The following is a 27,935-nucleotide window of genomic DNA, read 5'->3' on the forward strand; positions in this document are numbered from 1 at the left end:
GCCAACTGAGGTCCCCTCCGTACGCTAGACTAGATTGTCAGTGCCGTACGGGAAAATCAATGTCGTGATCAATTGAAAGAGAGAGCAGAAAAGAGAATTGAGAATGAAAGAAAGCTTGATTGCATTGAATGAAAGCTATTACAGAAAAATAACACGGTGTCGGGGGGGAGAGACACCAGTACAGAGAATTGTTTGCTTGCTTGGTCCCCCTTAATAATGCTTAGGAAAAAAAACCAAAGTTACATGACTAGACCTATGAAAGCTGAAAAATCACACTTAAAGAAAATACAGCAAAACTACTATATATTTACAATAAAAAGGACTTAGTCTTCTACAAAGCAGAAACAAGTCCGTTTGCAGCAATTTTGTCTTTAGCATCAGGGTCTGCGCGCGCGGCGCTGTTGGCATCTGCCTGTGGCTGGGCACTGGCGATGGCTATCGGTGGGGCGACAGAGGCACATGCGCGCTTGTTACTTGGAGCTGCCGAGACCACGGGGCCGACCGTGGCGACGGGCGTTGGGAAGCTGGCCAGGACGCTACGGGGCGCGTCCAAGGGGTCATGGGGCATGGTTGGAAAGCCGCTCATGACATAACGCATGCATGGTGCTAGGCAGGGGACCCACATGGTGTCAAGAGGGTTCATCGAAAAATTATGCCGGGTACAGATACAAATGTCATCTAAAATAGAGAACAATACAATAACAACAACAATCATCCAGTATAATCCCACAAGTGGGGTCTGGGTAGGGTAGAGTGTACGAAGCCTTACCCCTACCCTGGAAGGGTTCAGTGTTCGATCCTGCAGCACAACAATTTTCCTTGCTTTTGGGCAGTTTTTTGGCGTTATGTTTGAATGGCGCTCAAATTTATTTACTTCAAGTTAAAACTTAATTCAAACTTAATTTTTTCTCTCACTGATTTCTAGTAAAACATGCAAGAATATTTGTTGAAATGATTTATTATTTTGTAGTTTACTTTAGTTTGGTCTATATTGAAACGTTTATCTGTTCTATATTGTCTTCTTGGTTTATATTATTATTATAATTTTGCGTATAAGCTTTCTTTATCTAATTATTTGTGTTAATTTAGTTTATTTCACAATTCTTTCGTTACGATTTTTTTCCTTGTAAACAACAACTTTATTTTTGTTATGTAACAAGGAAAGGAATTCAGATTTTAATTTGTTATATGTTGCAGAGTTTAATATACTTTTAATTTGTTAACCAAGCTTAAAATTTTTAAAGAAAAATTTGTCGAATTAAATAGATAAATTTAAATTGATCTATAGTTCTATAAAAAAAAATGCACTACTTGTTAAGAAAAAAGAGTGCCGACTTAAAAATGATGACTTCATTTTGAGGTGAAAAATAAAAAGAAAAAAAATAGAGTAAGTAGCAAATCTTGCTTGCTATGGCTCATGTTGATTTCATGTCGGCTACTGTTGTGTTAATTTGAACCCGTTTATATAAAATTTTGGATCCGTCATTGGTGTCGGGTCAGACACGGCTGTCCAAGAGACATACTTTTACCAAGTAAATGTATATATTTCGTCAACGGATAGCTACGATACTTATCTGGCAATTTATATCAATTTAAAGTGTCTACTCATGTATTTCAGATTACCAATTCAATTATTATGCACCACTTATTAGTTACATGTAGTTATCATGGTCCTGTAAACAGCTGTTAGCCTGTCACTAGCTACTTGAAAGTTAAAGTCACGGAAAAAACTCAGAAATTGTTATTAACACATCACTCCGAAACATCAACAAAAGAGTAAGTATTTTGTACCAGTGTTTTAAAAGGCGTGGGCGTAAGGCGAGACGTTTTACATATACCTCAGCGAGACATAAGCCCTGAGGCACGGGGCGTAAGCCCCATAGGTATTTAATTTTTTATATTTTATAAAATAAAATAATGACAGTAAATATTTATAAACATGTAAAATTACATAAAAATTGAAGAAAACTATAAATATGTGAAATATATATGCTCCATCCCCACAAAAAACTAGTCAAACAATCTATTATACGCTGCTTACAAGCAATATTTTAAAAGACGGGGGCGTGAGGCGGGGCATTTTACTTGATATGGGGTGATGCGTAAGCCTGGAAGCGGGGAGGGAGGGGGGGAAGGCGTAAGCCCCATGGATCTTTAAAATTTTTAATTAATAAAATAACATAATAGCACAAAAAAATATAAAATATAAATTAAAAGTTAAAAATTAAAAGAAAATTAAAGGAACTCATAGAAAAAAAAATATCTAGCATGATTGTTAAATATAACTAATCCATACAAATCACGTATAACGTCTTTAACTTTCAAATAATTAAAAACTTATAATTTCTTTAAAAAAATGATCAAACTCCACATTTTACCTTCCTAAAAGTAAATAATTACTAAAATCTTATTAGTACGATAATTAAAATATTACTCTTCATGAATAAATACAAATTAGTTTAATATATCAAATTAATAAAAGTGTATAACAAGGAGGGACAAATGAACTAAGACACGACCAATAATAAGTGAAGATATAAATTCGCAATACTATGTCTCATTATTAGAGTTGTGCTCAATCTTCATATTTCTATTGATGAATAGAAATTTTATCATTAATTTGTTAAAGAATTTTGAAGGTCAACGATATTAATTAGGAAATTCGACATGTAATTTGCGTTAGAACTGTTAGGCGAGCCCCGAGCGTTGGGCGTTAGGCGTGTTTAGGGTGCACGATCGGGCGCTTGGGGCGAAAGGCTCACAGAACTAAGCCCCATACATGAACCCCAGAGCGTTTTGCAAGTGCCCCGCCCAGGGGCGAGTCCCAAAAATACCTTTTAAAATACTGTTTTGTACATCAACTTAAATCAGGTCAGGAAACATCAAGAAAAAAGCATTGAATTGTACCCAACTACCAGCCGTACCTAAGAATGCACCTAATGAACTAATTCAAGCTAGCTTGGATCAGAATCCTTACTCCTCAGTTAGAAAACTCCTCTATATATATTAGGAGCTCTTTCACAACCTTTATGACACACCAATTAGAACTTGCAAAAATTAAACACTTCCATTGCAACACATTATCTTAAAATTAAACTAGGCTCATTCAAAAATGGCTAAATTAGCATTGTTGGTGATGGGAACCGTACGCATAGCCACGATGTATCGCGATTATGCTACAGGAATCATACGCATAGCCACGATATTATTATTAATCACGCCTAAAGCAAGTTACGATGTTTGTGATTTATTTCCTAATCTAATTTGAAATTATTGTGAGGCATAATTTATGGATATAACATTGTGGACAGAAATGGATGCGGCATGTGATGTCAAAATTCAAAAAATACAAATAAAATTATAATAAAAAGCCAAAAAAAAAAAAGTTCGAACACTTACCAATGTTAAAATTATTACTCACGTATGCTAATTTTATCTAAAGCCGCAATTCTCTTAATTCAAGTTTACGAACAAAGACCAACGCCTAACCCAACAAAACCAAAGTTTATACAAACACACACAAACCATTTAAATGCAAAATTGTTTGATCAATTCTATTTATGAGTCTAACTAAGATAAAAGTTTAACCAAAAATCAATACAACTCAATATTCTCTACTGTTGACATTACAGGTTTTATTCAATATAAGATCCCATTTGAGATTTCATCAAACTAAAATAAGATTAACTTCAAACATTAACCCAGAAAACAAAGAAATAATCAGATTAAACGACCAAGCATCAATAAAAATGAAATAATATTTTATGTCGTCTATTCATTTATGCCGACAAATAACGAGACACATAGATGAAATAACCGGTGAAAAAGATGGAAGAATATATCTTCTATTGCTGAAATTTTAGAGTGGATACAATGGAAATAGAAGCTCTAGAACAGTAATCCTCAAGCGAGCTACAGACTAGAAACTTGGACCGAAATCGATGTTGCCGAACGGACTCATCTCTACTAGGTTTGGGTGGTGGTTTCAAGCTGATTTTTGCACTGGGTTGGGGCACTTTTGTGATGATATAAGGCTGATTTTACGTGACTGAAACAAAGGATTGTTAACCGGTAATTTTCAATCAAAGAAGGAGTGGTTTTGGGGTTGGTTTTGTGATCGTTTTACTGCTGCATTTTGGGTGAATTTGAGATCCGTTTTGGGGATATATAAATGGTACTTTGGAGCTAGAGAAGGTGCTTTCTCTTTTCTCTGTATTTTGTGTGTTTCTTTTTAGTTCAGAGAAATAGATGATGGAGAGTTCTCTTATAAGGGGTGTCGGCTGGCCTTTTGTCAAGGGAAGGGGTTCTGTCCGTTCTCCTCCTCATGGGATTGTGGAGATGATGTGTTTTTGTTAGAGAGAGGTGAATGGGGGACAAGCATGGGGGACAAGGGAAAGTGAAGTGGGAATAAAGAGTAGGGGAACAAAGAGTGGGGAGCAAGAAAAAGTGGAGTGAGAAGTGAGGTATTGGTGATATGAGTGGGAACAAATTCAAGCATGGTCAAAAATTAGGTGCTCACAACATGTCCCTCTTTGTTTGGAAACACGAAGAACTTTCAGGCAAAGAAAAGATAAGCGATATGACTAATTTTTGGACATACCATTATTCAAAAAAGAAGAGATAAGTGAAAAGAGTGCGACCGAGTCTTGGTTATGGACTATAAGGGAATCATGTCGTGTGTAGCTTAAGAAGAGTGATGTAATGATGAGTTGGAGAGTCGAGTGATGTTCGGTCGAGGCTCCGGTCTATGGTCTTATTATTACATCAAAATCAAAAGAAACTAAACATGTCTTATCAGCTATGAATTACAAGATTCCTATTTATAAGTCTTCTAAAACTTGATCTTGAGTCTTCACGCAGACTCTGATCTGAACATTGATGCATGCTAGCTGCAGGTGCTAGTTCATTCCTCTGCAACTTCTTCTGATCAAAACGGGAAATTTAAAGCTCGTTACTTTAGTCATGTCTTGAGCTTTTCATATCCTTTTCATCTGCTTCTGCATTTGAATTCACTTCTTTTTCTTTTCTTTTCTTTATTTTGGATTGAGAATTCTTCTTTTGGTCATCTTAAATCCTATGCCCTGAGGTAAAACCTGTTCAGACACCAAAACAAACAAAGGAATGAAATTTTTTTGCCCCAGTGTTCACTAGAAAATTTTCGTGAGTTATTGTAACAAAATTCTAAACTACTTCTTTATTGAAAGTAATAAAAGATCGGGAATGGTGTACCCTGAAAATATCATGATGATTTTTTTTTTCAATGGTGTTCCCTTATTATCAAAAAATGTCTCAACCAAGGATTGGTGTACCTTATGTTGGAAAAATGTGGCAATGGAATGGTATACCCTATATTGGCAACGATATCAGGGAGTGGTGTATCCTGCATTTAAGATCAAATCAACTAGGGAGAGGTGTACCCTATGTTAGAGAACACAGCTAGGGATTAGTGTACCCTATACTTATAAGAAGACCGGGAGTTGGAGCCCTATATTACTGAAAAGGAAATATAACAAGGGGTTGTCGCCCTGTATTACTGAAAAAGAAATATAACCAGGGGTTGGCGCCCTGTATTACTGAAAAAGAAATGTAACCAGGGGTTGCACCCTGTATTACTGAAAAGAAAATGTAACCAGGGGTTGGCGCCCTGTATTACTGAAAAGAAAATTCAACCAGGGGTTAGCGCCCTGTATTACTAGAAAGGAAATGTAACTAGGGGTTGGCGCCTTGTATTATTGAAAAGAAAATGTAACCAGGGGTTGGTGCACTGTATTACTGAAAAGGAAATGTAACCAGGGGTTGGCGCCCTGTATTACTGAAAAGGAAATGTAACCAGGGGTTGACGCCCTGTATTACTAAAAAGGAAATGTAACCAGGGGATGGCGCCCTGTATTACTGAAAAGGAAATGTAACCAGGGGTTGTCGCCCTGTATTACTGAAAAGGATATGTAACCAGGGGATCGCTCCCTGTATTACTGAAAAGGAAATGTAACTTGGAGTTGGCGCCCTGCATTACTGAAAAGGAAATGTAACCAGGGGTTGGAGCCCTGTATTACTAAAAAGGAAATGTAACTAGGGGTTGGCGCCCTGTATTACTGAAAAATGCTGAATCCCCTAGGCGAAAAGGTTTTACCTGGGTTAAACTACGAAAAGCAAATCCGAGCGAAGAGTACTTCTACTCGAAAATACGAGCTGAATCCCCCTAGACGAAAAGGTTCTACCTGGGTTAAGCTACGTAAAAATAACCTAGACGAAGAGTACTTCTACACGAAAATATGAGCTATATCCCCTAGGCGAAAAGGTTCTACCTAGGTTAAGCTACAAAAAACAACCTGGGCAAAGAGTACTTCTACCCGGAACTGTGAGCTGGATCTCCCTAGGCGAAAAGGTTCTACCTGGGTTAAGCTACGTAAAATAACTTGAGCGAATAGTACTTCTACCCAGAACTATGAGTTAGATCCCCCTAGGCAAAAAGGTTCTACCTGGGTTAAGCTACAAAAAACAACTTTGTCGAAGAGTACTTCTACCCGAAACTGTGAGTTGGATCCCCCTAGGCGAAAAGGTTCTACCTTGGTTAAGCTACAAAAAATAACATGGGCGAAGAGTACTTCTACCTGGAACTATGAGTTGGAACCCCCTAGGCGAAACGGTTCTACCTGGGTTAAGCTACATAAAGCAAGCCTGGGCGAAGAGTACTTCTACCCAGAACTATGAGCTGGATCACCCTAGGCGAAAAGGTTCTACCTGGGTTAAGCTACGTAAAACAACCTGAGCGAAGAGTACTTCTTCTCCGAAACTATGAGCTGGTTCCCCCTAGGCGAAAAGGTTCTACCTAGGTTAAACAACAAAAAACAGCCTGGTCGAAGAGTACTTCTACCCGGAACTGTGAGTTGGATCCCCCAAGGCGAAAAGGTTCTACTTGGGTTAAGCTACGTAAAACAACTTGAGCGAAGAGTACTTCTACCCGGAAATTATGAGCTGGATCCCCCTAGGAGAAAAGGTTCTACCTGGGTTAAGCTACGAAAACTAGCCTGGTCGAAGAGTACTTCTACCCGAAACTATGAGTTGGATCCCCCTAGGCGAAATGATTCTACCTGGGTTAAGCTACGTAAAAACAACCTAGGTAAAAAGTACTTCTATCCGAAAATATGAGCTGGATCCCCTTAGGTGAAAGGTTCTACCTGGGTTAATCTACAGAAAACAACTTGGGCGAAGAGTACTTGTACCCGAAACTGTGTGCTGGATCCCCTTAGGCAAAAATATTCTACCTGGGTTAAGCTGCGTACAACAACCTGAGCGAAGAGTACTTCTACCCGGAAATTATGAGCTGAATCCCCCTAGGCGAAAAGGTTCTACCTGGGTTAAGCTACGTAAAACAACCTGAGCGAAGAGCACTTCTACCCGGAAACTATGAGCTGGATCCCCCTAGGCAAAAATGTTCTACCTGGGTTAAGCTATGAAAACATCCTGAGCGAATGACACTTCTACCCGGAACTATGAGCTGGATCCCCCTAGGAGAAAAGGTTCTACCTGGGTTGAGCTACGAAATATAACCTGGGCGAAGAGTACTTCTACCCTGAACTGTGAGCTGGACCCCTAGGCAAAATGGTTCTACCTGGGTTAAGCTACGTAAAAATAACCTAGGCGAAGAGTACTTCTACCTGGATATATGAGCCGGATCCCCCAAGGTGAAAATGTTCTACCTCGGTTAAGCTACGAAAAACTTCTGTAATAGTGATGCATGCTTAAACTAAAAGAAAATAGAGATCTTGCGAAACTCACCTTTGGTGACATTCGTTCTTTAGGAATCGCCATTTTGCACTTCTTTGTTCCTGCTGCAAACAAAGAAAAATTGTGAGTTTTAAAAAGTGGTGGTCGGTTTGTGGCCTTGATGTCTTTGGCAGCTTGGTTTTGTGCCCATCTTTTTTTATAATGATTTCCTGAATACCACGGTTGGCCGCGTGAGACATGACCTTTTCAACTTTATTTTTACTTTGTGGCATTTCACTTTCGACTTCTTTCCTCAACACTTTCAATTTCAGAGCATTGGGGAACCTTTGGCTTTTCAAACTTTGCCAAAACGGTTAGCCACCTGGGACTTAACCTTTTCAACTTCATTTTGCCCTTGTAGGCACTTTCAATTTGATTTCATCCTTATAAGAATTTTTTATTTCGAAGCATCGGCCGCCATGGCCAGTCGGGGTCAACTTGATGCCCCTGCCAAGTCTGGGTGCCTCTTGAATATTAGCTTGTATCAAACGAAAGCCCTGTAAATCAGTCTTGCTATCCCTTCTTTGCCTTAGTTTTGGAACAAAGTTAGACCGAAAGGAATTCAAAGAACAACAAACAATGGAATGGACAATGAATTAAGACAAGAGGTATCCCTTTCAGGGAAAGGAAAGAAGGACTTATCTGGAGTACATGCGGACTTCAATGAACATGACATGCCTTTTGGACGGGATGCCTGATCTGTGAAAACTATCCGACTCTTAGAAATTCCTCATAACTTTTGCCTCAAAATCGAGAAAACTTGCCCAGGACTGTGTCGATGCCAATGACTATGATGATTCTCTTTTCGATCAGTAGCTCCCTTTGTGGGTTTTCACCAGTTGACCTCCCTCTTCTCACCATCACCTTATAGTGCTCCTTGCGAGTTTTCATTAAAAAGACTCTCATTTTAGTTTCTTTACTCACCATTTCCTTATGGCGCCTATGAGGTTTTTACCAATAAGACTCTCTCATTTTATTTCTCTCATTTTGGTTGCACCAGATCCAAGTGACTGTATTCTCCAGTTTTGAACATTCTCTTTGATTGATCGAAAGGACTTGAAAAGGATTTGGGTAAAAAGGATTTGGATTGAATTACAACTTTGGAACCTTTAAGACGAAACCATCGCCGAACCAATGTAACATCTGCCTCAGTTTCAGTTTTTTTTTTTTTTTTTATGACTGAAACAAAGAGATAGGCTGCCTATATATCCATTCAGAATCAAGTTGAATGTAGTTCAAGGAACTTTGTTTTTTATTTTCTTTTATCTTTTTCTTTCTTTTTTTTTTTTGTTTTCTTCTACCATTTTTTTTAATAACATCCTCAGGTTCCAAAGAGGGTAATCAAAGAAAAGTAACCGGCTCAAAAGGGTTAGCAAAGGGTTGATGATGTTTGGATAACGAGAATGAAAGCCTTCGTCATCCCAATCAGAGAACATTAATGCTACATAGAGGGTCAAACATAGTACCTTTTGGCCATGTCTGTATTGACAACTGTCTCGGAGACATTTCCTTCGATATCTCCCAAATACAACGCTCCCTCTTGGCAGTAATCTTGTTATAATGTATGGACCTTTCCAATCTGGAGCCAATTTTCCTTTGGCTTCTTCATGATGCAGGAGGATACGTCTTAGGACGAGTTGCCCCACTTTGAACTTTCTGGGCCGCACTTTCTTGTTGTAGGCACGGGCCATTCGTTGTTGGTACAATTGCCTGTGGCAAACTGCGGCCATCCGTTTTTCATCAATCATAGTTAATTATTCCAAACCGGTTCTTGACCCAATCTTTATCCTCAATCTCGACTTCAATAATGATCCGAAAAGAGGGAATTTCAACTTTTTTCGGTTTTATTTGGACTTGGCTTAGGCCTAGTGTTCCAATTCTTTGTTTATTTTCTCACAAGCCTTATCTTCAACCCATTCTGCTTCTTGATTCATTATTTCAATGTCTGGCAACATTTTAGGATCTAGGCATGAAGTCCGCAAGCATGTCATGTCATTAAAATCTTCACTAACAGAACTTGAAAAGAGAATAAGAAAAGTGACAAGATTAAGAAAAGATATTCCTGGACAATGAAATATTAATTTCATTTGATTTTTATTTTATTTTTTTGATTTTTTTGATTCTGAATTTTAAAGATAGAATGGTTTACATTGGAAAGTAAGACAATAAAGTAAAATATCTGGATCACACCCTGAGATAATCCGGACACAGAAAGGACAGCAAGACTGGCTACCGAGACTCCCGTCTGATGCGGGACTTTCAGGCTTGGCTTTTCTTATGTCTCGGCAATGGCCTTCAGTGCCGGATCAAATTCCTCATTTTCACAGATCATTTCGACTACTGGCCCATTGGTGTGAGTAGGCAGAGGATTGTTTATCATATTAGGGGCCTCTTCATCCCTAAGCATTATTGCCTTGACCTCGATGAGGTCCTCCACTGCTCTCTTAAGAGTCCAACAATCTTCCGTATCATGTCCCACTGCTCCAGAGTGGTATTCACATCTAGCATTAGCCCGGTGCGAGGGGGACTCAGGGTTTGGACGGTTCGGGGCTACTGGTTGTCGTAGACTTAGCCTGACTAGCTTTTGGAACAAGTTTAAGTATGATTCACGAACATGGGTGAACTGATTTCATTTGGGGAGGCTCTTTTTTTTTCATATCTTGATTTCTTTTTCTTTCTCTTTTTGTTGTTTTTCGCTCTTTATTTTTCTCTGTTATTTTTTGTCACTCTTTTCTTTCTTTTTCACTCAATTGTTTTTGGTTTATTTTTTTCACTCAATTTGTTTATGACTATGATCGAATCCGATGAGGATTGCCTACGTATCATGACGCCGCATGAATCAGATCATTACGTAGTTCAGGGAAGATCAGGAATAGTAAATAAACTAACTCTTTTGTTTACTCATATACAAAACAAATCACGAAAGCTTCTAACAAAGAAAATATTTTGAAAGGAAAACTTCTTTACGAATAAAGAAAATATTTTTGAATTTTGATTTTTTTTAATATATTTGTTTTTGTTTTTTTTTGGTAATTTTCGAAAGAAAGAATATTTTTTTTTGGATTTTGATTTTTTTTTTTGAGAATTTTTTTATAAGAAAGACTTCTAACGAAGGAAAAAATATATATTTTTGGATTTTGATTTGATTTTCTTTTTCGAATGAAAGACTTCTAAAAAGAAAGAAAATATTTTTGATTTTTTTTTATTTGGAATTTTCTAATGAAAGATTTCTAAAGAAGGAATCAAATGAAAATATTTTTGGATTTTTAAAAATTGGGGTCGAAACCGATGAGGTTTGCCTAAGTATCTCATATTCGGTGAGAATCAGACCAGCATAGTTCGGTCAGATCGGGAATAGACTAACCCACTTTTCTTTTTCCATTTTTTTATAAAGACTTTTAAATATTATTTTTTATTTTTTTATGAAATTTTGAATTATTTGTTTTTAAAAGAAAGAATTCTAAAGAAGGAAGAAAATATTTTGGATTTTGATTTGGATTATTATTTTTTTTTTTGAAAGATTTTGGAATAAAAATAGGAAAATATATTTGGATTTTTTTTTTTTTGGATTTTCTTAGGACAGAATTCTAAAGAGGGAATTAAGGAAAAGAAAAATATCTTTGAATTTTATTTTTTTTTAAAATTGGGGCTGGAACCGATGAGATTTGCCTACGTATCTCACATCCGGTGAGAATCAGACCCGCGTAGTTCGATCGGTGTTGACATAACAGAAAAACATGATTTTGTTTTGTTTTGTTTTTTGAAAATATTTGGCTTATTTTTAAATGACTCTTCATTTTTTTTAAAAATATTTCGGCAGAGTTTCAGGATTTTTCAAATACCTGAATTTTTCAGAACCGGGTAAGTTTCTCTCTCCTCACTCTTGGTTTTTCTTGATTTTCTTTCCCTATTCTAAAAGATGGTCAATATTCAAGCTGAAATAAATAAGTGCACAAGTAGCACGTTAAATGCATCATGATGGTCTTTTGAATTAGGTACACCTGTCCTAGACGATCCAACCCCTGTGTTGAGTCCCCAAAGTCAAATGCACGTGATGCAAACAAACGTACCTACTAGGGATCTGACATGAGGTTTGTTCTTCTAGGTTTAAATCCTGGTGGAGAAGGTATCTAGACTGGCTTACTCGAGCGGACAACTCGAGCCGAGTAGCGTCAAGCGTCACTAGTAGTAGAACAACACTAGCTAGCTAACGGCTCTCCCGCCTAAACCTGTGTGACTAAATCCTTCACCAGAAGCTGGTAGGCTTACTGACTTTATCTCAAGACAGAAATTTTGTGATGCTGGTAAGCAAACACAACATAACTAACTATTAGAAGACTTAGAGAGAAGAATAGTTTCGTAACAGTTCTATATACAGTTCAAGCAATATCAAAGTGGTAAAAAGCGGCATTTAGCACATTAGGCTCAAACACGTAAAAAATCAGATAATAAACAAAAGCCAGGTATAAAAGTTATTCTAAGCTCGAATTCTGAACCCTGAACCAGAAGTTCAAGGTTCTTGTCCTTAGCAGAGTCGCCAGAGCTGTCACACCTCCTTTTTCCCGAGGGGAGTTTTTCCAATTAAAGTGACATTAATCGAAATGAGATTATTTATTTATTCAGAATCGCCACTTGAAATAATTTATGGTGTCCCAAGTCACCGGTTTAATCTACGTAAAATAACCTAAGCGAAGAGTACTTCTTTTCGAAAACTATGAGCTGGTTCCCCCTAGGCGAAAAGGTTCTACCTGGGTTAAACTACGAAAAACAGCCTGGTCAAAGAGTACTTCTACCCAGAACTGTGAGCTGGATCCCCCAAGGCGAAAAGGTTCTACTTGGGTTAAGCTACGTAAAACAACCTGAGCGAAGAGTACTTCTACCCGAAAACTATGAGCTGGATCCCCCTAGGAGAAAAGGTTCTACCTGGGTTAAGCTACGAAAACTAGCCTGGTCGAAGAGTACTTCTACCCGGAACTGTGATTTGGATCCCCCTAGGCGAAATGATTCTACCTGGGTTAAGCTACGTAAAAACAACTTAGGCGAAAAGTACTTCTACCCGGAAATATGAGCTGGATCCCCCTAGGTGAAAAGGTTCTACTTGGGTTATGCTACGAAAAACAACTTGGGCGAAGAGTACTTGTACCCGGAACTGTGTGCTGGATCCCCTTAGGCAAAAATGTTCTACCTGGGTTAAGCTGCGTACAACAACCTGAGCGAAGAGTACTTCTACCCGGAAACTATGAGCTGAATCCCCCTAGGCTAAAAGGTTCTACCTGGGTTAAGCTACGTAAAACAACCTGAGCGAAGAGTACTTCTTCTCGGAAACTATGAGCTGGTTCCCCCTAGGCGAAAAGGTTCTACCTGGGTTAAACTACAAAAAACAGCCTGGTCGAAGAGTACTTCTACCCGAAACTATGAGTTGGATCCCCCAAGGCGAAAAGGTTCTACTTGGGTTAAGCTACGTAAAACAACTTGAGCGAAGAGTACTTCTACCCGGAAACTATGAGCTGGATCCCCCTAGGAGAAAAGGTTCTACCTGGGTTAAGCTACGAAAACTAGCCTGGTCGAAGAGTACTTCTACCCGGAACTGTGAGTTGGATCCCCCTAGGCGAAATAATTCTACCTGGGTTAAGCTACGTAAAAACAACCTAGGTGAAAAGTACTTTTACCCGAAAATATGAGCTGGATCCCCCTAGGTGAAAGGTTCTACCTGGGTTAAGCTACGAAAAACAACTTGGGCGAAGAGTACTTGTACCCGAAACTGTATGCTGGATCCCCTTAGGCAAAAATGTTCTACCTGGGTTAAGCTGCGTACAATAACCTGAGCGAAGAGTACTTCTACCCGGAAATTATGAGCTGAATCCCCCTAGGCTAAAAAGTTCTACCTGGGTTAAGCTATATAAAACAACCTGAGCGAAGAGCACTTCTACCCAGAAACTATGAGCTGGATCCCCTAGGCAAAAATGTTTTACCTGGGTTAAGCTATGAAAACATCCTGATCGAATGGTACTTCTACCCGGAACAATAAGTTGGATCCCCCTAGGAGAAAAGGTTCTATCTGGGTTAAGCTACGAAATATAACCTGGGCGAAGAGTACTTCTACCCTGAACTGTGAGCTGGACCCCTAGGCGAAATGGTTCTACCTGGGTTAAGCTACGTAAAAACAACCTAGGCGAAGAGTACTTCTACCTGGATATATGAGATGGATCCCCCAAGGTGAAAAGGTTCTACCTCGGTTAAGCTACGAAAAATATCTGTAATAGTGATACATGCTGAAACTAAAAGAAAATAGAGATCTTGCGAAACTCACCTTTGGTGACCTTCGTTCTTTAGGAATCGCCATTCTGCACTTCTTTGTTCCTGCTGCAAACAAAGAAAAATTGTGAGTTTTAAAAAGTGGTGGTCGGTTTGTGGCCTTGATGTCTTTGGCAGCTTGGTTTTGTGCCCAACTTTTTTATGATGATTTCCTGAATACCACGGTTGGCCGCGTGAGACATGACCTTTTCAACTTTATTTTTACTTTGTGGCATTTCACTTTCGACTTCTTTCCTCAACACTTTCAATTTCAGAGCATTGGGGAACCTTTGGCTTTTCAAACTTTGCCAAAACGGTTAGCCACCTGGGACTTAACCTTTTCAACTTCATTTTGCCCTTGTAGGCACTTTCAATTTGATTTCATCCTTATAAGAATTTTTTATTTCGAAGCATCGGTCGCCATGGCCAGTCGGGGTCAACTTGATGCCCCTGCCGAGTCTGGGTGCCTCTTGAATATTAGCTTGTATCAAACAAAAGCCTTGTAAATTAGTCTTGCTATCCCTTCTTTGCCTTAGTTTTGGAACAAGGTTAGACCGAAAGGAATTCAAAGAACAACAAACAATGGAATGGACAATGAATTAAGACAAGAGGTATCCCTTTCGGGAAAAGGAAAGAAGGACTTATCTGGAGTACATGCGGACTTCAATGAACATGACATGCCTTTTGGACTGGATGCCTGATCTGTGAAAACTATCCGACTCTTAGAAATTCCTCATAACTTTTACCTCGAAATCGAGAAAACTTTCCCAGGACTGTGTCGATGCCAATGACTATGATGATTCTCTTTTCGATCAGTAGCACCCTTTGTGGGTTTTCACCAGTTGACCTCCCTCTTCTCACCATCGCCTTATAGTGCTCCTTGCGAGTTTTCACTAAAAAGACTCTCATTTTAGTTTCTTTACTCACCATTTCCTTACGGCGCCTATGAGGTTTTTACCAATAAGACTCTCTCATTTTATTTCTCTCATTTTGGTTGCACCAGATCCAAGTGACTGTATTCTCCAATTTTATACATTCTCTTTGATTGATCGGAAGGACTTGAAAAGGATTTGGGTAAAAAGGATTTGGATTGAATTATAACTTTGGAACCTTTAAGACGAAACCATCGCCGAACCATTGTAACATCTGCCCCAGTTTCAGTTTTTTTTTTATAGTTATGACTGAACCAAAGAGAAAGGATGCCTACGTATCCATTCAGAATCAAGTTGAACGTAGTTCAAGGAACTTTGTTTTTTATTTTCTTTTGTCTTTTTCTTTCTCTTTTTTTTTTGTTTTCTTCTACCATTTTTTTTAATAACATCTTCAAGTTCCAAAGAGGGTAATCAAAGAAAAGTAACCGGCTCAAAAGGGTTAGCAAAGGGTTGATGATGTTTGGATAGCGAGAATGAAAGCCTTCGTCATCCCAATCAGAGAACATTAATGCTACATAGAGGGCCAAACATAGTACCTTTTGACCATGTCTGTATTGACAGCTGTCTCGGAGACATTTCCTTCGATATCTCCCAAATACAACGCTCCCTCTTGGCAATAATCTTGTTACAATGTATGGACCTTTCAAATCTGGAGCCAATTTTCCTTTGGCTTCTTCATGATGCAGGAGGATACGTCTTAGGACGAGTTACCCCACTTTGAACTTTCTGGGCTGCACTTTCTTGTTGTAGGCACGGGCCATTCATTGTTGGTACAATTGCCCGTGGCAAACTGCGGCCATCCGTTTTTCATCAATCATAGTTAATTGTTCCAAACCGGTTCTTGACCCAATCTTTATCCTCAATCTCGACTTCAACAATGATCCGAAAAGAGGGAATTTCAACTTCTTCCGGTTTTATTTGGACTTGGCTTAGGCCTAGTTTTCCAATTCTTTGTTTATTTTCTCACAAGCCTTATCTTCAACACATTCTGCTTCTTGATTCATTATTTCAATGTTTGAAAATATTTTAGGATCTAGGCATGAAGTCCGCAAACATGTCATGTCATTAAAATCTTCACTAACAGAACTTGAAAAGAGAATAAGAAAAGTGACAAGATTAAGAAAAGATATTCCTGGACAACAAAATATTAATTTCATTTGATTTTTATTTTTTTTTTTGATTTTTTGTGATTTTGAATTTTAAAGATAGAATGGTTTACATTGGAAAGTAAGACAATAAAGTAAAACATCCGGATCACACCCTGAGATAATCCGGACACAGAAAGGATAGCATGACTGGCTACCGAGACTCCCGTCTGATGGGGGATTTCAGGCTTGGCTTTTCTTATGTCTCGGCAATGGCCTTCAGTGCCGGATCAAATTTCTCATTTTCACAGATCATTCCGACTACTGGCTCATTGGTGTGAGTAGGCAGAGGATTGTTCATCATATTAGGGGCCTCTTCATCCCTAAGCATTATTGCCTTGACCTCGATGAGGTCCTCCACTACTCTCTTAAGAGTCCAACAGTCTTCCGTATCATGTCCCACTGCTCCAGAGTGGTATTCACATCTAGCATTAGCCCGGTGCGAGGGGGACTCAGGATTTGGACGGTTTGGGGCTACTGGCTGTCGTAGACTTAGCCTGACTAGCTTTTGGAACAAGTTTAAGTATGATTCACGAACATGGGTGAACTGATTCCATTTGGGGAGGCTCTTTTTTTTCATATCTTGATTTCTTTTTCTTTCTCTTTTTGTTGTTTTTCGCTCTTTGTTTTTCTCTATTATTTTTTGTCACTCTTTTCTTTCTTTTTCACTCAATTGTTTTCGGTTTATTTTTTTCACTCAATTTGTTTATGGCTATAATCGAATCCGATGAGGATTGCCTATGTATCATGACGCCGCATGAATCAGATCATTACGTAGTACAGGGAAGATCAGGAATAGTAAATAAACTAACTCTTTTTTTTACTCATATACAAAACAAATCACGAAAGCTTCTAACAAAGAAAATATTTTGAAAGGAAAACTTCTTTACGAATAAAGAAAATATTTTTGAATTTTGATTTTTTTTAATATATTTGTTTTTGTTTTTTTTGGTAATTTTCGAAAGAAAGAATTATTTTTTTTGGATTTTGATTTTTTTTTTTGAGAATTTTTTTATAAGAAAGACTTCTAACGAAGGAAAAAATATATATTTTTGGATTTTGATTTGATTTTCTTTTTCGAATGAAAGACTTCTAAAAAGAAAGAAAATATTTTTGATTTTTTCTTTATTTGGAATTTTCTAATGAAAGATTTCTAAAGAAGGAATTAAATGAAAATATTTTTGGATTTTTAAAAATTGGGGTCGGAACCGATGAGGTTTGCCTACGTATCTCATATTCGGTGAGAATCAGACCATCGTAGTTCGGTCAGATCGGGAATAGACTAACCCATTTTTCATTTTCCATTTTTTTATAAAGACTTTTAAATATTATTTTTTATTTTTTTATGGAATTTTGAATTATTTGTTTTTAAACGAAAGAATTCTAAAGAAGGAAGAAAATATTTTGGATTTTGATTTGGATTGTTTTTTTTTTTTTGAAAGATTTTGGAATAAAAATTGGAAAATATATTTGGATTTAGTTTTTTTTTTTGGATTTTCGTAGGACAGAATTCTAAAGAGGGAATTAAGGAAAAGAAAATTATTTTTGAATTTTATTTTTTTTGAAAATTGGGGTTGGAACCGATGAGATTTGCCTACGTATCTCACATCCGGTGAGAATTAGACCCGCGTAGTTCGATCGGTGTTGACATAACAGAAAAACATGATTTTGTTTTGTTTTGTTTTTTGAAAATATTTGGCTTATTTTTAAATAATTCTTCATTTTTTAAAAAAATATTTCGGCAGAGTTTCAGGATTTTTCAAATATCTGAATTTTTCAGAACCGGGTAAGTTTCTCTCTCCTCACTCTTATTTTTTCTTGATTTTCTTTCCCTATTCTAAAAGATGGTCAACATGCAAGCCGAAATAAATAAGTGCACAAGTAGCACGTTAAATGCATCATGATGGTCTTTTGAATTAGGTACACCTGTCCTAGACGGACCCAACCCCTGTGTTGAGTCCCCAAAGTTAAATGCACGTGATGCAAATAAACGTACCTACTAGGGATCTGACATGAGGTTTGTTCTTCTAGGTTTAAATCCTGATGGAGAAGGTATCTAGACTGGCTTACTCGAGCGGACAACTCGAGCCGAGTAGCGTCAAGCGTCACTAGTAGTAGAACAATACTGGCTAGCTAATGGCTCTCCCGCCTAAACATGTATGACTAAATCCTTCACCAGAAGCTGGTAAGCTAACTGGCTTTATCTCAAGACAGAAATTTTGTGATGTTGGTAAGCAAACACAACATAACTACTTATCAGAAGACTCAAAGAGAAGAATAGTTTCGTAACAGTTTTATATATAGTTCAAGCAATATCAAAGTGGTAAAAAGCGGCATTTAGCACATTAGGCTCAAACACGTAAAAAAAAATCAGATAATAAATAAAAGCCAGGTATAAAAGTTATTCTAAGCTCGAATTCTGAACCCTGAACCAGAAGTTCAAGGTTCTTGTCCTTAGCAGAGTCGCCAGAGCTGTCACACCTTTTTTTTCCCGAGAGGATAGGGGAGTTTTTCCAATTAAAGTGACATTAATCGAAATAAGATTATTTATTTATTCAGAATCGCTACTTGGAATAATTTATGGTGTCCCAAGTCACAGGTTTATTTTAAAATCCCAAATTGAGGAAATTGACTCTATTCATGGTCTGCAAACACAGAAGACCGGGTAAGAAATTTTATTAACCCGGGAGAAGGTGTGAGGCACTTTCGAGTTCCGTGGTTTTAGCATGGTCGCTTAACAACTAATATCTGGCTTAATTATCTAATTTATTATATATTTTAAACCTATTTTGCATTTTGTTTTACTTTCAACCGCTTTTAGTTATTTATGGAATTTGTCTAAACAAGTCGCGATGTCGCACACTCATTTATTTTTGTACACATTGCGAACCGCGCTACGTGAAACGCACCCGCGATTTACAACATGTTAATTTTTATTATTATTTGAAGTTCTGGTCGAGTCACGTGAAACGTACACTCGAATTGGGATTTATGTATCGCGACTATGCCACGGGATACGTACCCATTGCTACGATGATTATTATTAATCGCGCCTAAAGCAAGCTACGATGTTTGTGATTTATTTCCTAATCTAATTTGAAATTATTGTAAGGCATGATTTATGGATATAACATTGTGGACAGAAATGGATGCAGCTTGTAATGTCAAAATTTAAAAAAATACAAATAAAATTGTAAAAAGAAAAAAAAAGTCCAACACTTTCCAATGTCAAAATTACTACTCACGTATGCTAATTTTATCTAAAGCCGCAATTCTCTTAATTCAAGTTTACCAACAAAGACCAACGCCTAACCCAACAAAACCAAAGTTTATACAAACACACACAGACCATTTAAATGCAAAATTGTTTGATCAATTCTATCTATGAGTCTAACTAAGATAAAAGTTTAACCAAAAATCCATACAACTCAATATTCTCTACTGTTGACATTACTGATTTTTATTCAATATAAGATCCCATTTGAGATTTCATCAAACTAAAATAAGATTAACTTCAAACATTAACCCAGGAAACAAAGAAATAATCAGATTAAACGACTAAGCATCAATAAAAATAAAATAAAATTTTATGTCGTCTATTCATTTATGCCGACAAATAACGAGACACATAGATGAAATAACCAGTGAAAAAGATGGAAGAACATACCTTCTATTGCTGAAATTTTAGAGCGGATACAATGGAAATAGAAGCTCTAGAACAGTAATCCTCAAGCGAGCTACGGACTAAAACCTTGGACAGAAATCGACGTTGCCGAACGGACTCATCTCTACCGGCTTTGGATGGTGGTTTCAAGCTGATTTTCATACTGGGTTGGGGCGTTTTTGTGATGATATGAGAAAATGAGAGAATGATTTGAAGATTTCCTTCTTTTGTATATTCAACAGAAACTGTGTTTTTTCACTGTACATACCTAAGATTATATACAAAAGGGACGAAATTGTACATAAAATAAAATATAAGGAAGGAAAAAATAATTAATTAAAAATACATTGTATAATGTGCTAGCACTATGGGAATATTATGGAACAATGTAAGAATGAGAATAAACAATTAAAGTACATGGTGTAATGTGCTGAGCACTAGGGGAATATTTTTGAACAATGTAGTAATTGTACTTCTTAATTAGAAAATCCTAGACATTTTTCTGCAAAGTTTCATCGTCTCCAACATGATATAAGGCTGATTTTACGTGACTGAAACAAAGGATTGTTAACCGGCAATTTTTGATCAAAGAAGGAGTGATTTTGGGGTTGGTTTTGTGATCGTTTTACTATTGTATTTTGGGTGAATTTGAGATCTGTTTTGGGAATCTTTAAATGGTACTTTGGAGCTAGAGAAGGTGCTTTCTCTTTTCTCTGTATTTTGTGTGTTTCTTTTTAGTTCAGGGAAAGAGATGATGGAGAATTCTCTTATGAGGGGTGCCGGCTGGCTTTTTGTCAAAGGGAGGGGGTTCTGTCCGTTCTCCTTCTCATGGGATTGTGGAGATGGTGTGTTTTTGTTAGAGAGGGAGGTGAATGGGGGACAAGCATGGGGGACAAGAAAAAGTGGAGGGGGGACAAAGAGTAGGGAGCAAGGAAAAGTGGAGTGAGAAGTGAAGTATTGGTGAGATAAGTGAAAAAAAATTCAAGTATAGTCAAAAATTAGATACTCATAGTGTGCATGGCAGCAGTAGCTGTGATGCTAACGCCCCAAGCAGACGCTGCCATCTCTTGTAGGCAGGTTGTTACGAGCTTGTCACCTTGCATCAGCTATGTGAGGCAAGGTGGTGCTCTTCCAGCACCATGCTGCAGTGGGATTAAGGCCCTCAACAGCCAAGCTACCACCACTCCTGATCGTCAGGCGGCGTGTATCTGTATTAAATCTGCTGCTGCAGGTGTCAGTGGCATCAACTTCAGTCTTGCTGGTAGTCTCCCTAGCAAATGTGGTGTCAACCTTCCCTACAAGATTAGCCCTTCCATTGACTGCTCCACGTAAGTATTCACTCCGTATCAGTTTCATTTATGTTAATTTTAGCTACAACACTTGTTACGAAATTTTAGAATATATGAGAAAGACTTTTAAACTAAATATATGTATGGCATAACAAAAATTATTATTTCCGCTTTTCTTAATTATTTTGGTTGATTATGAATATTGCAGGGTGCAGTAAGATTTGTGAAATAATTTATGCATGGTAGCAAGACGCAGAATATATAGGGCATACAAGATGGAATAAATAATACTAGTTGCTTGGACTAGATGGATGAAGTTTTCGCAGCACTCTTTATGTTTCCTTTAATTTGTTCGGACGTCAATTTTATAGTCTAGTAGTTGTGTGTATGTTCATCATCTTGCTATTAAGAGCTTCATAAAATTGTACCCTTTCCATTTCAATCTATTGAATATATGATATCCTGCTACTTTTAGTAATTTATGCTCTAGTGGAATGAGTATCCATACATGACTTTCTTTCTTTTAGGGAGTCTAGCATTAGATCTCTTTAAACGGGCCAATTCTTAAGTTCTCTTAATTTTAGCAGTACTTCAGATTCTGCTCCCAGCTTTCTACATATGCATCTTCTAAAACCACGATTTTTATCGGTTGTAGAAAAGAAAGAAACTTCATAAAAGTAGAAATAGGAAAAAATAAAAATGCCAAGAAACTTTCTTCTAAGGATATAAAATAATTGATATAAGGCTTTATCTTCTTTATACTTAATTTTGAGCGTAACTACAAAGCGTTTCCATCTATAATCATATTATAACCTCGAACTTGCCCCTCCTTTCTGAACACACACCAAAATTTAGAAGCAACCCGGAAAGTTGGAAAAACTAGTTCTATGAGAAATGAAACAAGGAAGTTGGAAACCATATTTAAGTATTCACAACTCACAAGTATAAATATGCATGAGCGGATCCATAATTTTAACTCATTGAACGTTTAAAATTATGGGTCCAAATATTTTATAGAAAATTATAATAATGAAAATGAAATTCATATTAGCTCTATTTTATGTAAATATTTACACTATTTTATTTCATCAATATGTAAAATTCGTATACATGTTTATCTTTTCTATTACGATTAAACAAAATTATGTTTATATTTATACTTGTTACTAACATACAGAGGGGGTAATTTCTTAAACTCCTGTGCGGCCAAATTTTGACACATAACTGAAAGGGAGAGGGTAATTATTAAATCAAATAGAACATCAAGGGGTCCTTAACGTACTAGGCTACTAGCACATTCCCTCAGAATGCATCTGATCTGTTCCATCTTTCACCTAACATGACATGAACATGTTATAGCTGGAAGGGGTAGTTGGAAAAGTAAAAGAAATTACAGAAATGCAAGAACTTATACTGTTCAGGGGTCATTTGGTTGTAAAGTGGGATATTCAGGGATTAATAATTTTCAAATTATAATCCTGAGATTCTTATTCTACATTCTATTTGTGATAGTTAATACCACTAATTTGGTATAAAATTTGTATCAGTATTAACTAATATCCATAATCAAACTTGGGACAATTACAACCCAAACTCTATCTTGAGATTATAATCCTAATCCTGATAACCAAACGACGCCTAAGAATTAAAAGACTTACAGTTCTCCCACCCAGCCAACAAGTTATGATGGATAATGCCATATACGAAAGTACAACTGGAAACATCTAAAGTAAAAGTTCTAGTATCATAAAAGTAAAAGATTATCTGGACTGTTCACAACAAATCATATCACTAATCCCTACACGATTTCCTTAAATAGAAGAATAAAGCTAGTATTATCATTAATCTTAGTGAACATGACCATCAAGGTTTTTGAATATGGACACAGGACAGTAGAGTTTTATCTAGTACTATTTGCATCTAGAAATCATGTAAATCCCTATATAGATTCAACGTAACGTTTTATTTTATACCAGTTCATAGAAATATACTACCTTTTAGCGAGAAATATTTGGTATTAATTGGAAAAGGAAACAGTGTCAATTAAATTGGAACATAATGTGTGTACTAATAATTAGACCACCAAGATATATAAAAAGGGGAAAACAACAAAAGCAAATAAGAAGATGAAAGGAAAAATAGCCAAGACTTAACAAAATCTAGCTAGTGATTCGTACACTAAAATTAAATTAGGTCCCCCCCCCCCCGCCCCCCCCCCCAAAAAAAAAAAGGGAAAGATACATGAAGAGCAAAGCATTAAATTGTACTCAACTACCAACCGTCCAAGAATCCAGCTAGTGAGAATAATAACTCTGCAGACAACAATATACTTAGTTACAAATTCTTCTATATAATAAAGAGCTCTTTCACAACCCTTCTTCACACACCAAGTAGAATTTGCATAAACAAAACACTATTTCCCTTGTTAGCAAATACTCATCTTAAAACTAGCTCATTCAAAAATGGTGAAGGTAGCATTGTTGGTAGTAATGTGCATTGCAGCAGCAACGTCTGTAATGCTAACTCCTCATGCAGATGCTGCCATCTCATGTGGGCAAGTTGTTACGAGGTTGTCACCTTGCATCAACTACGTGAGGCAAGGTGGAGCTCTTCCAGCACCATGCTGCAGTGGGATTAAGGCCCTCAACAACCAAGCTACCACCACTCCTGATCGCCAGGCGGCGTGTAACTGTATTAAATCTGCTGCTGCAAGCATCAGTGGCATCAACTTCAATCTTGCTGGTAGTCTCCCTAGCAAATGTGGTGTCAACCTTCCCTACAAGATTAGCCCTTCCATTGACTGCTCCACGTACGTATCTAATACGCACCTTTAATTTTGTAATACTACATGAGTACTGCAGGTTAACACCCTCTTCATTACGCTTTTGAAAATTAATAATCCTGGCTGCACATAAAATATATAAATATTTTTGTCATTTCATTCTTCTCTTTTTCAATTAGATGCCTTTCGCCTCTCCAGAAAAAAAAATACTGCCACCACTTTTTCCTCCATTCCTCCTTAGGACCTATTATTGGTTTTCTCCTACAATTGAGTCTCATAAGTCACGTGTCAAATAAACAAGTATGCCTCACATAATAACTACTTTGGTTTAGATGTACAAATTAATATGACTCTCAAGTAATAAAAATGCGAGGTTAACTTAAAGGGCAAATCATGGAAAAACAGTCAATATGTTAGCAAAACCCAAAATTTAATTTTAAATGTATACTAATTTAAAGACTGAATCTATGATTAAAAAAAAATGAATTATAAGATTGAAACTGCTTTGAGCTTCAACTTACCAGAAATTACACCATTGAGTTTGTTCATTTTTCTCTAATTCTTCTTTGGTCGTCGGTTTATAAATGTTGCAGGGTGCAGTAAGATTTGTGAGTGACCTTATTAAGGGTAGCAGGATGAAGGATATGGGACATACGAGATGGAATAAATATGATGAGTTCTTGGAGAAGATGGATGAAGCTTTTGTTGCATCTTCTAATGTTTCGATCATTTCTAGTTTAGTAGTACTCATGTATGTTCACTATCTTTCTCTTCAAAAGATTGTACCCTTTCAATTTATTGAATACTATGATATCCTGCTACTTGTAGTAATTTCTTCTCTTTTTTTTCCAATTTTATCTCTATTTACCCTCAAAATTGGATAACAATTGAATTTGTAAGTGGTTTTAAGGATACGTGAACTAACTTGACACAAAACGATAAATTAAATTGTAATTAAAATAAATAATGATAAAGTAAATGCAAACCACACGAATTGAACAATCTTAGTCATGAGAGGTTAATCACCCTCGAATCAGGTGCGCTCCGATCGGTGCCAGGATACAGAAGAACAAGAGCTTAAAATAATAATGGTATATAGCTTTGGAATGTGTGTTACAATGTATCTAATGAATTATCAGACCCCCTTTATATAGTAGATGAGTCCTACTTTAGGTAAAATTCTATAAAAGGTAAAAAATCTCTTGATTTGATGATTGTCGGTGCCTTGTTGATACGTGCCGAGATTCCCGCCGTAATATCCGACCGATCACGAATATTTCGGTCTTCTGTTGGTTATGCCAACAACGTTTCTTCGAGCTCGATCGGGGCTAAGGTCGACTCCGGGATTACGGACTCAATGTTCTCGAAGGCGGGCGTTATGACCCCGGGTTCTAGCTCGGTGGGACTCGGGTCGATCTTCAGTCTTTGGTTGTCATGTTCCTAACTTGTCATGTCGTAGGCGAGCTCGATTTCGACCGTACACAGATAGTCCCCTCGTTTTTCGGAGAGTAGACGACGAGAAACGACATGAGCTTCCGATTCTTTCTTTGATATCACCCGACAAAAACGACAAAACCGTCAAAATGTCTCGTCAATCTAGTCTTAATGGCATTAAACGCTTGTCAATTGCTGGTCGGCCACTCCTAAATATGAATCGTCATTGGAAAACTATAAATACCCCCTCATTTGTTCATCCAAACTTTACATTCAAACCTTCTGCCCTCGTTCCTAAGAAATTTCAATACTTCCAAGTACTTATATTCTCGTTACTTTGAGATTTTTTATAAGAACTCTCATTCGACTTTTTCTCAAACCATTGAGTGAACTCTTTTAACTTCCTCTTTTTTCTTATTTCCTCTCTATAAAGAAATGCCAAAAACTTCAAAAACCGTTTTCCAAAAAGAAACTCCTTCTATCTCGCGGCCGGCTACCGAAGAGACCATTTCATGCACTACTGTCAAGGAACCAGCACTGAAACATCCTCTAAAAATGTTCATCCCGGGGGGATGCCTGGTAATTGCTGATTTTAAAGTCGAAAAGCCCTCCTCCGTACTAGGCCGGTGTGAGGAGGTCTCGAGGTACATCTGCTCGATCACCGAGGATATTCTATCCGAAGTCAAGAAAGATTGCAGCTGGGATGACAAACATGTGGTGGTTCCCGAACCTAACGAAGCTATCACCACCCACGTCGAGGGATTCTTAAGTGTTTACACTTATCCCTTCATGTTGGGCCCCTTGGACCCGGTTATCGTCGATTTTTGCAAAAGATACGAGGTAACCCTCAGTCAAATTCATCCTTCCTTCTGGAGGATCGTAATTCTCCTCCATTTCTTTGTAAGCAATATTGAAAGGTGCCCTTCTACGATCGATCACCTCATGCGCTTATACAGTCCCCGACTCTATCAGAGGGGACTGATCAAGCTCGCCTGTCGGGCTAGTAAGGCCGCATTCTTGAGTGTCAATGAAGATAGGGATCGAGGTTGGCTAGGTCATTTCGTCCGAGTGAGAACCTCGGACTTGATCCCGGTCGAGCATATGTCGTTCCCTGAGAAGTGGAACATAAAACGCAAGTATATAATTTTGCTTCCAAAGTTTTATTTAATGCCTTTTTTCTTCCTTCTTATCGATGTTTTGTGATGGTGCAGTTGTTGCTCGGATCCCGAACGCAGTTCCTCGACTCAAGGAGTGGGTCGAGGGCATCGTATCGCAAAGGCCTTATTCTGAGCGCTCATGGCGCGAGCTTTCAAAGGGTCGATGGGAGGCCCGTTCGCACGGTGAGATCTCTTTCATAAGTGATATTTGGTTTCCCCTTTGCATGATTAAGTCCTTACTTATTTTATTTCCCTTTGCAGGTTTACCCAAGGATATCCAAATAAGGCCCCCATCCGGTAGTGATGATTTTTCCACTGCGTCCCCTGCTCCGAAACATGGTGAAGAGAAGAAGAGAAAAAGGGCTCAGAGTTCCCCGAGCTTGGAGAAAAAGAAACCAAAGAGGAGGCTTATCTGTAAGCCAAAAGAAACCTCCAGCTCCCGAATACTTGAGTCGGAATCCTTCTACCGGCTCTAGAATGAGTCGGAAGAGGAGGAAATTTTAGTGTCCCGGGAGCCATCGGTCCCTAAAGAACGGGCATCAACCGAAGAGGGGACGATAGAGGCCAACCCTTCCCAAACTCAAAAGGTCGACGCATCAGTGAGGGTCGAGAACCCTCAAGACGCCGGTTCTGCTCCATCAGGTGTCATCGATATAACAGAATCTCCTTCATTCACGGACTCAATGTTCGGTGAATCTCAAGCAGCGAAGGAGCGTTCAAATGAGGGGGTCCAAGGAGCGAACGATCCCCTCAAAAGCTTTTTTGATAGCGTGGACTCTATTACCACGGAGGATGTCACCGTTTGGGTGGTTTGGAAGTACCAAGAAGAAGTCCACCCTCGAGGACATGAGGATCTAGCTCGAGCCCGAGATTGGTCAATCGATTTCCTACCCTAAGTGTCAATCCCGGTCGGAAGCGGTCGATCATTATCTCTGTTCCGTAGGACGCCCGGGTCCTTTCCACGCCTGTTGGGGTAGCTAGTTACCTCCGGTGCCTGGTGACTGATGAAGATCAGTCAAAGATAAACGAGGTGGAATCTCCATGCTTATTCAACGAAGCACAACAGGCATTGAATCGGGTAAGGTGTTACCAAACCTTTTCATTTTCCAGCTTTGGTTACTTAATGATCTTAATATTTTTTCTTGTATCTGCAGGCCTCGGTGTTTTATCATGAGACCTTCCTCTGATATCGAGAAGAGTTGAGTCTCCTCGAGGCCGAAGCCAAAGAGCTTACTAAGAAAAGAGATATGTACAAACTTCTCAGTGAGCAACGTGAGGGGGAGGTTAAGAGCCTCCGAGCTAAGCTGGAGGTGGATCGAAAGGAGCATGCCGACTTGGTCGAGCAGGTAAAAATATTTGAGCCTAGTGACGAAAAGCTAAGCTCGGTGACTAACGGTCGGAATCCGCAGGTCCAACAAAAAATCGATCAACTGCGAGCTGAGATGGATGCTGTCAAGGCCGAGACCGATGA

The 27,935-nt window shown here is 38.1% G+C and overlaps 2 protein-coding genes across 2 annotated transcripts; both read left to right on the forward strand.

Moving 5' to 3' along the window:
• Positions 1-20,780: 20,780 nt before the first annotated feature.
• Positions 20,781-21,450, forward strand: LOC104102856 (non-specific lipid-transfer protein 1-like). The gene is made up of 2 exons (XM_018773049.3): positions 20,781-21,130; positions 21,300-21,450. The coding sequence occupies exons 1-2, from the start codon at positions 20,820-20,822 to the stop codon at positions 21,307-21,309; spliced, it is 321 nt and encodes a 106-aa protein (XP_018628565.2). The 5' UTR covers positions 20,781-20,819; the 3' UTR covers positions 21,310-21,450.
• Positions 21,451-23,360: 1,910 nt separating this feature from the next.
• Positions 23,361-24,704, forward strand: LOC104102857 (non-specific lipid-transfer protein 1-like). The gene is made up of 2 exons (XM_009610698.4): positions 23,361-23,900; positions 24,467-24,704. Exons 1-2 carry the CDS (start codon positions 23,554-23,556, stop codon positions 24,474-24,476), a joined length of 357 nt encoding a protein of 118 aa, XP_009608993.1. The 5' UTR covers positions 23,361-23,553; the 3' UTR covers positions 24,477-24,704.
• Positions 24,705-27,935: the final 3,231 nt, after the last annotated feature.

Source organism: Nicotiana tomentosiformis, chromosome 7 (assembly GCF_000390325.3).
Source record: "Nicotiana tomentosiformis chromosome 7, ASM39032v3, whole genome shotgun sequence".
Classification (NCBI taxonomy): Eukaryota; Viridiplantae; Streptophyta; class Magnoliopsida; order Solanales; family Solanaceae; genus Nicotiana; species Nicotiana tomentosiformis.

Excerpts from the sequence above, each read along its gene's own strand:
- LOC104102857 (XM_009610698.4), top strand. The coding sequence starts at position 23,554 with ATGGTGAAGGTAGCATTGTTGGTAGTAATGTGCATTGCAGCAGCAACG.
- LOC104102856 (XM_018773049.3), top strand. The coding sequence starts at position 20,820 with ATGGCAGCAGTAGCTGTGATGCTAACGCCCCAAGCAGACGCTGCCATC.